Source organism: Drosophila busckii, chromosome 2L (assembly GCF_011750605.1).
Source record: "Drosophila busckii strain San Diego stock center, stock number 13000-0081.31 chromosome 2L, ASM1175060v1, whole genome shotgun sequence".
NCBI lineage: Eukaryota > Metazoa > Arthropoda > Insecta > Diptera > Drosophilidae > Drosophila > Drosophila busckii.
In genome coordinates this window covers 16,202,558-16,212,468 of record NC_046604.1, presented here as the reverse complement: position 1 = coordinate 16,212,468, position 9,911 = coordinate 16,202,558, and the positions used below count along the sequence as shown (strand labels likewise).

The 9,911-nt window shown below is 39.2% G+C and overlaps 2 protein-coding genes across 2 annotated transcripts; both read left to right on the top strand.

The window, feature by feature from the left end:
* Positions 1-1,311: 1,311 nt before the first annotated feature.
* On the top strand, positions 1,312-1,961 carry LOC108605443. The gene is made up of 2 exons (XM_017995129.1): positions 1,312-1,367; positions 1,443-1,961. Exon 2 carries the CDS (start codon positions 1,477-1,479, stop codon positions 1,918-1,920), a length of 444 nt encoding a protein of 147 aa, XP_017850618.1. The 5' UTR covers positions 1,312-1,367; positions 1,443-1,476; the 3' UTR covers positions 1,921-1,961.
* Positions 1,962-7,447: 5,486 nt separating this feature from the next.
* On the top strand, positions 7,448-9,707 carry LOC108601175 (protein sister of odd and bowel; the record flags this gene model as incomplete). Its single annotated transcript, XM_017989114.1, has 2 exons — positions 7,448-8,376; positions 9,038-9,707. Coding segments are annotated over 2 exons (1,359 nt in total), but the record flags the coding sequence as incomplete, so codon positions are not given.
* Positions 9,708-9,911: the final 204 nt, after the last annotated feature.

Genomic DNA, 9,911 nt, shown 5'->3' with positions numbered 1-9,911 from the left:
ATTAAAGAATTCATATTAATAGTTGCTTAAAAAAATTAATGTGTGGGAGTTTTAAGGAAGTTAAGCTGCAAGTACTTAAGATGGCATAAAGTATTAATAAAAGTTGATTGAGTCAATTCTTAAGCGAAGTTATAAAAGCTTAAAATAAGAATTGAAAATTAAAAGGAAAAAACTCTCGATACAAATATTCCTTTAATTCACTTGAGCTTTGGTTGGTGATTTCAAACGAATTCAAAAACACCCAAGGAGCAAAAAAGGAAGAAACACAACACTTGAGCTATAAACATCAATCTTTGTAATGCAATAAAGTAATTTCCTAAAATTCCTTTCCCTCTATAAACAAAACGCCTTTAGAATCAAACAAAGTGTGTGACTCATGTAGCAATTCCAAATGCAATTTTAAGGTGTTGCTTTTGAATGCTTCTTCTTGACCCAATGCAACTGAAAATGCGAAATTGAAATTTTATTTCTTTCTCACGGCAATCATTAGCTCAATCGCAGGCCCGTTCGCCGTCTCCGTCGCAGTTCGCATCAATTGCTGCCCAAGCATTTAGAGCATTTTAAAAAGAGAGGGAATGGAGAGAAGTGTGGCCACGACTGCTGGCGCTCGAACGCTTCGACGCTTCGATGGACATGTGTCCAGCCAATTCCGAGTGGCCAGCGATGCACAACGCTGAGGATTGGGTGCCTGTCACTTCAGCCAGCAGCTGAGTGTGTTTTGGCTCTCTCTCTCTCCCCCAATTGAATGTCGATCTACAGCCACGCTGTGTAGTCAGTCAGTCAGTCAATAATTCGGCAGTCATCATGACGACTGTTGTCTCTACACTTCCTGACCGACAGCCGCGAGAAAATTGCAACAATTTGAAGCATTTATTGTTGTTGCTGTTCTTGTTATTTCATTACAATTTGTTGCGCTGCGTTTGGCTGCTTTGCAATTAATCGCGCATTGGAATTGCAATCGAGAGCGCGCTGCTCTACACTCTCAGACAAATTATATTGAACTGATTCCCACGACGCTTTTGTTTTTGGCCAGATGGTTTCGATTTGATTTGCGAGCTTTGTTGTTGTTGTTGTTGTTCGGAAACGTTGTTTGGGTTAAAGGCATGCAAATCATTTACGGAATGTTTGAGCAGGGTTGAAATACTCACAGAATGTTTTTGGGGTTTTGATTAGCTTGTTTCAATTGGGCGCAGGTTTGATTTGTTAAGCAAAATGTTGAATATATTAAAGATATGGAAACGAAAAGAACATTTTTCAAACAAATATTTTAGCATCTGGTTAGCAATGCTATTATCGTTCTAGTTTAAAAATTGCTTTTCCCCAGCGTGGCGTTAGCAAGTTGGAATTATATAACAAACAACAACTGGGTAAGATGTTGAAACATATATTCGATATATAAATCAATTGCCTGTATGAAATGCAAATGTAACCCAATCTATTAGCACAACTTACACAAAACTCCTACCTAAATATACAATGGACTATATGAATTATGAACAAAGCTACGAATATGATTATGCGAATAATACCGATATTGAACTCAATCAGTCTATCAATAGTTTAGAGAGCAATAATTTTAATCGACACGAGCAATTGGAAGAGGTAGAGACTACGCAAGAGTTGGAATATACTCAAAGTTTGTACGACAAAGAATGTCAGAGCAACAAGCAGGAACCGCTTCGACGTATGCGTTGTGCTTCCAGGCTACCGATGAATACGCTTAAGGCCAATCTCTTCAAGCGTCGCCAGATAGCCTATGATGGAGACCGAAGACGCTTGCGTCAGCTGATGAAGCGAATCAATGTAAATCCGCCACCATGGAAAGATGCAAGTGAACTGTGGCTAGAAGTTGATGTGGTGGAGCGGCAGATTGAAGAATTCGAAAATGACATGGCTGAAATGCAAATGGAATATGAGTAGGGCTATAGATTGTGATATTAATTTAATTTAATTTAGTTTGGACAAATATTTAATAAAATAGATTTAGAAGAGTTGAGAATGTGAAAGAAGAATTAGCAAAGTATTGCACTCAATAATTCTTATTGTTATACTAAGGAACAATTCTACCCAATAGCAAGTTTTAAATACTTGAACTCCATGGGTTCGTGGCATTTCTTTAAGTTCAGACAATACCTATCTAAGAATCTTCCAAATATATCACAAATATATTTTTATCGGCAAAGTGCCTTCAATAATTCTTATAAAAATACTAAGCAACAAATCTACCCAAGCAGCACCATTAAAATACTTGCACCTCATTTTGGTTCATGCCATTTCTTTAAGCTGATTTCATCTTTGGGTTAGAACTTTCTCTCTAACGATCGTGTCAAAAATATATTATTCTTTCTGATTGTTGTCACTTAATTTGTTTTTGATTTCTTCTCAAGCGTCTGTCATCTTACCGAGCCTAACAAGCGCGCCGCGCTTGATCGAGAGAGTGAAGAGTGTGGAAAACTGTTTTAATCCGCCGCTTTAAAAGATTTATATCTTGTATAAAGAAAAGTAAAAGTCATAACAATCTGCTGGGCAGACCGCACGATAAGATCAGCTAACATTGATCGACACTGATCTTGGCCTCGTTTGAAGTCTACTAACAATTGTTTGTGGCGTGAATTTTTATTGGTACGTGTAATTACCAGGGGCGTTCTCTCATGCCAAAAAACTCAGAGTTCCCGGTAAAGCGATCGTCAGCAGCAGCAGCCGCCGCAACAGCAGCAACAGCCGCTGTTCATTAGCCGCAGGCGTTGCCGCTGATTGGACAAACTAATCCCTCTGGAGAGACATAGAGAGTAGGGGGCACCCCAAAGATTAGGCGCTTGCTACACATTTACTTTTTATATTCTATGTGTGTGTGTGTTTTTTTTTTTGTCAGCTCAGTTTTCTGTTGAATTAGTGTTGGGCACGCAGATCTCTTATCTCGTGACATATTCACTTGGTAATATGAGCTATTGTGGGCTCTCTCGCTTCTCAGCTTTGCCGGCTGCCTTTTTTTAGATTTTGTGGTAGATTTGAGTTTTTATATTTTGAAGGTTACATTGCTTGTGACAAACAATGGCAAAAGAAATCATAATTACAATGGATTAGGAATTATTAATATTTCCAGCGGTGTGTTTGATCTGAGCCCTACTTGAGTTCAGCTTGTTGTTGTCTATTGACGTTAAATCTTGTGGCCGAGTGTGTTCAAGTACAACAAATGAGCTGGCGCATGGCCAAAGATCTTGTGTAAACATGGAATATGTTATTAGGAAACAGGCTTGAACACCTTTCGAGCAAGTTCTGGGAGCCCCAAGAGATGGGGGAGTTTATTAAGTTGCGTTATTAAATGTACAAATTAAGTAAATTTGAAATAGGAAAATTATATTTGTCAGATTTTAAGCTAAAGAGAATTTGTTGAGAATATTCATGATACAAAATTAAGCTTTGCAAAAAAATATTGCTTAGTATTAAATAATATCGATTGAAGGAGTTTGTCAATATTTGCATTGATTATAAAAGAAAATATTTAAGAATCAACTATACCCGATTGAGAAAATGTGTCCAAATTTCTATGGAACAATATTCAGTTCCTTCGACTTAAATATATCAATCATTTTACACGATCATAATTAGTTTTGTTATAGCTTTAGAGGGAAATATTAAAGGTAGAATGTATCTATATTTCATAATTTATACATTTCATTAAAATTCTATTTTAAAAATTGACCGATATTATCGAAAGCTTAGACTAGTTATTATAATTTGCCTCGAAGTTTTTGTTTTGCAAATATTTATACAACTTTGCGACATTTTGTTTGGACATACGCTGCTTGAGCGGCGACGACGACGCTTGCCTATGCCGCTGTCCTTGTGGCATGGCAACCTGCCGCCCCCTTTGCTCCCCCCTTATGGCTGCTCCAGCTGCCCCACCCGAGTATGTACAACATCAAGTTTTATCGCTGATCGTGATCATGTAATTCCAGCCCACGCATGCGCGCACAGCGTTAAGGAATCAAGTTTAGCGCATTCTTATTGCCACAGAGAGAGAGAGAGAGAGAGAGAGAGAGAACAGCGACTGAAGAGAGACTGAAGAGCAAGTTCGCTCGAGACCCTGTGACAGATGGTGTAAGGCTGCAAGGCATTCCCATTGCCTGGCCAGGGCAGCTAAAGCTGGTTTCAGTTTTTATATTTCTTTTTTTGGCTAGTTCCAGACTAAAGTTAAAACTGGTACTTGAAAATTTGAAATCATGTACCATTTGCCTTGGAGTTCGACGAGTCGATCGACGATCGTGTCCCTGACAGTCAGTGAAGAGACTGAAAGACAGACGGACCGAGGCAGGAAACGAGCATTTAAAAGCGCGACTATGGAAATATAACGACATTAAGCAACTGAGAGGAAGAAAGGAAGCTTGTGTCAATACGAGCCACAAGATCTTTTTTTTTTTACCTTGGAATGCTGCAGACGATGATCTCGATCTTTTGAAGGCGCCGCCTTGAGTCTGGCAACATAAGCGAACGTTTGGCTGCACTAAGCGACATAATTGCTACCGTGGGATGACTGCAATTCCACGATCCAGCCGCCAAGAGAGTGGAAGAGAGAGCGGCGACGCTCGCGCCTAATGCGCTCCAATCAAACACACACAAAACGAGCATATGACATGTTTGTGCATTATTAATCATGATAATATCTGTATAAATGGGCAAAACGACGACGAGTCCCCGTCCCCTGTGCCTTCCCCCTTTGCGCCAAATTGCAATTTAATGTAAAAATAAATTGCAGCGTCTTTTCTGCAGCGTCTTCTGACCAACCAGCAGCCGCAGCAGGGGCAGCTCCCATGATTATTGGTCATTTACTTGCGCCGTTTAGCGCATTAAAAGAAATCCCAAACACACACACACACGCACACGCACACACACTCATGTGTGTGTGTATAGAAATAATTGACAGTTGTATGCTTGGCAATTCCAATTCGAGTCACAGTCACAATTCACAATTCACAGTTTACAGTCACAGTCGTGCTGTGTCTTTCATAGTTTTGCAGCTGTGTCGAGAGCTTTCTGGCAAAAAAAAACATCTGCAGCTTGCAATAAGTGGAGGGCGTGTGCTTCTCTCTCGCGCTCTCTCTCTTTCGCTCTCTTGATCTATCTCTCTTTCGCTTTATTTATGCTAGGCAAGTGAGCAACAGGTTCTAAGAGCTATAGGGGGGTTCGACGTAGCGCCTTGAGCTTAAGAAATCAACGCGTCTGCTAATGGATTTTAACTAGCAGGTATATAATACACTGCTCAAAATGGGAGTACAAACAACAGACACTCAAAATTAAGCAATTCTTATAAACAAATTCCTTAGAGATTTTTACAATACAATTAAATTTTTATATAAATAGTAAAAAGTTTAAAAGCCATTAATTTCGTAAAATATTGTTACACATAATAGAATATAGAATAGAATTTAAGTGTCTTCATATTTGTTTTCCATATAAATTTATCCATATAAACTACTACTACTCTAAAATAATTTCTTAGCCATGATCGGGTCCTTTTTAAATATATTTTATATTAAGTCCTTAATTCTTTGTTAAAAATATTTTGGGTTCTTTTTATTTTTACATTTTTATTTTAATTTTTTCAGTGTTGTATACCTTTAATCTTATTAGCACACATTTTGTAGGTACCCTTGGGGTTCTTAAAGTTTCTAGAACCTTTTTAGACCATTACTCTATAATATTTCCAATATAAGCTTTATTCATTTAAGTTCTTATTGTTAGTAAAATTATTATGACTATTAAATCTAAAATTTTTTTTATCAGTTTTGATACCTTTATACCTTTACGCGAATATCATATTATTATAATACTTGTGCCAAATCTAAATCTATAAGCTATAGAACTTGCCAGCTCCGCTCTATTCAAATGTCAAAGAATGCGCAACGAATGGCAAAGCTTAAACACATAAAGTGAAGTGACAGCTGACAGACGAAAAAGAAATGCAAAGCAAAAGTGAAAAGCAAAATAATTTATATACAACAACAACAAGGATAAAAGCAAAATAAGGCTAAATAATCAAAATACAGCAATGGCAAATTATGAGCAGCGCGCTCTAGTAATAAAAATAAAAAAAAAATTAAATAGCAACAACAATAATAATAACAATAGCACAACAACAGCGATTACAGCGCCAAAGCAATTGTGAAAGAACACCCACTCAAAAGGTAAAAAACACACACACACACAGACAGCAAGAAGAAGAAGAACCGGTTGAGCGCTTGGGCCTGTGCGTATTGCATGCGTGTGTTGAGTTTATCAAGATCGCGCTCTCACTCTCGCGCTCTTCAATGCACAAGTGTGGGTGAGAGCGCGCAAACGTGTTTCGTTTTGCACCTGAGCGAGCGCGCGCTCGCGCTCTCAGCAAACTCAATGCGCTCTTAACGATCGTTTGCGCTCTCTCTTATACGCTCTGCTTGCGCGCGTGTTTATGTGTGTGTGTTGCTTTGAGTTGAGTTGCTCGTGTGTTTGCGCGAGAGCGAGAGAGAGCGGACTGTGAACAAGTGAGTTAGAGGTCCAGGGCCAGGTCCGCGCAGCGCTCGCAGAGCAATGGACTTTTAGTTATACCGTGATCTTTTAACAATATTGTGCAGCGCACACGGCACAACGGCTAAACGCAAAAGCAAAAGCAAAAAATAAACACAAAATCAAATCAACAACAAAAACGCAACAAAAACAACAATAACAATAACAACAGCAAATGCAACTTGTTATCATTAATAATAGACATTAAGGCTAAAGCAGTAGCCAAAGCCACGCCCCAAAAACAGTTATTTAAACAAGCTTTAAAGCTAAACGCGTGTGCTAAACTAAACTAAACGAAAAAGTTTAAACCTTGGTGCTGTTGTTAGGCGTTGGGGGCAGCAGCTTACCTCAAATTCGATATTTTTTATGACTTTTGAAAGCGTGACTAAGGCGTGATTTATGATGGCGTGTGGTTTTTAATATTCATGTGCTAAAGTCAAACAGGCCAACAACAACAACAACAACAACTGCGTAGGTGCGCCAAACAATAAAAAAAAGCGCAACAACAACAACGAGCAGCAAGTTGTTGCATCTTTTTTTTTGATGCCCACGGGCCAAAAAAGCGATATCCTGCTGCGATTGTGTGCGTGGTAACTGTGTGTGTGTGTGTGTGTTAGCCTTTATGGATGCAGCTAAGCAATTGAGCGCTGCAGCAGCAGCAGCTAGCAGCAACAACAACAACGACAACGACAGCAGCAGCAATGAGGCAACAACAACAAGCAGCAGCAACAACACGCTTGACTGCCAAGCTAATGAAAAAACTGTCAAAGCCAACAGCAGCAACAACAACAACAAGCAAGCGGAAACAACAGCAGCGCCCAAGAAATTAGAAACAACAGCAGCAGCAGCAGCAACTGCTAAATGCGTTGCTGCTAAAAGCAGCGCTGCTGCTGCAATGGCTGCTGCTAGCAATGATTTGGCTGCTGCTGCTGCTGTTGTGTTGTCGCTGCAAGGCACCATGGTCAGCAGTTTGCAGCAAGCAGCGCTGCTGCCGGCGAATTCAGCAGCAGCTGCGGCGCTAAATTTGCAAGCGCTGGAATCTTATTTAACGCTGCAGCGTCTTACAGGCAAATCTGATGTATTTCGCTTTAGCAGCAGCAACAGCAACAACAACAGCAGCAGCAACAGCAGCCAAAGCAGCGCTGCTGAAACGCTGCCTGCGCTTATCGATTTAGCTGGCATTGAGCTTAAGTCCAGCAGCAGCAGCAGCAGCTGCAGCGCTAGCAGCAGCAACAACAACAACAACAACAGCAGCAACACAGCCAACAACAACAGCAGCAGCAGCAAATGTCTAACGCCTTTGCCTTCAATTGGCACAGTAAGCGCCGCTGCTGCTGTTGCCGCCGCTGCTGCTGCTGCTGCCAATCAGCAAGCTGCGCTCGATTGCGCTACAGCTGCTGAGCTTGCTGCTGAATGCGATTTACCTTTGCTGGATGGCGAGGATGCTTTGTCCTTTGAAGCCGGCGACTTGGACAGCAGCTATGGCAGTTTTATATTCAATGCCAGCAACTTTGCTGCAGCTGAAGCGGAGCCAGCGCTGCCTTCACTACAGGCTAGCATGTATCAGGATAAGCTTAACGTTATGGCTGGCTCAACAGCTGCCACAGATGAAACCACAAATAGTTCCACAGCAGCAGCGTCGGCAGCAGCGGCGGCTGCAGCAGCAGCAGCGCAGCGTTCAAAAAAACAATTTATATGCAAATTTTGCAATAGACAATTTACCAAGTCCTATAATTTGCTTATACACGAGCGCACGCACACCGATGAGCGTCCCTACTCCTGTGACATTTGTGGCAAAGCATTTAGACGACAAGATCATCTCAGAGATCATAGGTAAGTTTAAAACAAGATAAGCAGAAGCTTGAGCTACAAATTTATGGCATAATTTGCATAACAAAAATACTTAAAAAATGTCTATATATATATATAGCTGAGCACTTAAGTCGGTATTGCATAAAATTGCGAAATACGCAGCTTCAAAAATTGGCTGATGAAATTTTTACAGCCTTGATAAAAATAAAATTGAAAATAATAAAAAAGAAATAAATAATGATAAAATAATTAAAAAAAATTTAAATTCATAATTTTTCAATTTAAAATTGTTTGCTAATATTTGTTTATAAATTTCTTTCATTTTCTCAATTTAAAATATTTTAATAATTTTGTTTTTTATAAATATTATTAATATGCTAAAATTAAAATATTTTAATATATTTTTATAAATTACATTATTTCTTTTTTGTTTGCTAATATTTTTTTTTATAAATTTCATTATTTTTTTCAATTTAAAATATTTAAATAATTTTTTTATACGTTACTTTAGAAGTTTTTCCATTAAAAATTTGTCAATAATATTTTTTAATATAAATAATAATTAAAAGCATGCCCAGCGCCAAATTTGTGTAACTCAAGCTTTAAAAAAAAAAAAAACTTTAATTTAGTTGCATAAACTCAAACGTTGACCTCACTTATAACCTACCCATTGCCCTTTTAGATACATTCACTCCAAGGAGAAGCCCTTCAAGTGCGCTGAATGCGGCAAGGGGTTCTGCCAATCGCGCACGCTGGCCGTGCATAAAATATTGCACATGGAGGAGTCGCCACACAAGTGTCCTGTCTGCAATCGCAGCTTTAATCAGCGCTCGAATCTGAAGACACATCTGCTTACACACACCGATATCAAGCCGTACAATTGTGCCTCGTGTGGCAAAGTGTTTCGACGCAATTGCGATTTGCGGCGCCACAGCTTGACGCATAATCTAACAGCAACGGTGGGCGTGGCTGGTGAACTCTTTGGTGGCAGCAACAGCAGCAGCGCTGAGCTGGGCTTGTCTATGGTGCTGCCTGCCACAGCAGCAGCAGCAGCAGCTGCCACAACGGGCAGTGCCACAAGCACACGCGATTTGGTGGCAGTAAGCGACTGAAGCCGCATATCGAAATGTGATGAAGTTTAAAAATGAAGAATAATCTCTGCAAAAAATCCCTCCATAAAAAGTTTTTAGTTTTTAAGCGCTACATACTCTTTCGCCTTTAAGTTGCTGACAGCATTTAGTTTATAATTAAGTTTTAGTGCATAAGACTTGAGACTATTTAAATTTAGTTTAAGCTTAGACAGAAAAGTTTAACTTTTGACTTGATTTCCAATTTAGCACGTAAGCAAACAAATGTGGACTTTTTAATTAACAAATAAAAATGATATAGTTTATAAATCAACAACATTGTTTTACTTGACTTGTTAACAAGCTTGTTGTTGTCAATTCAAAGTGCCATTAGTGTTACCCATTAAGTTTAACAAGTGTAACTGTAGTAGTGGGAGTGGCAACAACATTTTCCCAAGGTACTCTCTCTTATCGTTAACAACAGACAAA

What these genes read in the sequence shown, in the direction of transcription:
- LOC108605443 (XM_017995129.1), top strand. Translation starts at nt 1,477, where the DNA reads ATGGACTATATGAATTATGAACAAAGCTACGAATATGATTATGCGAAT.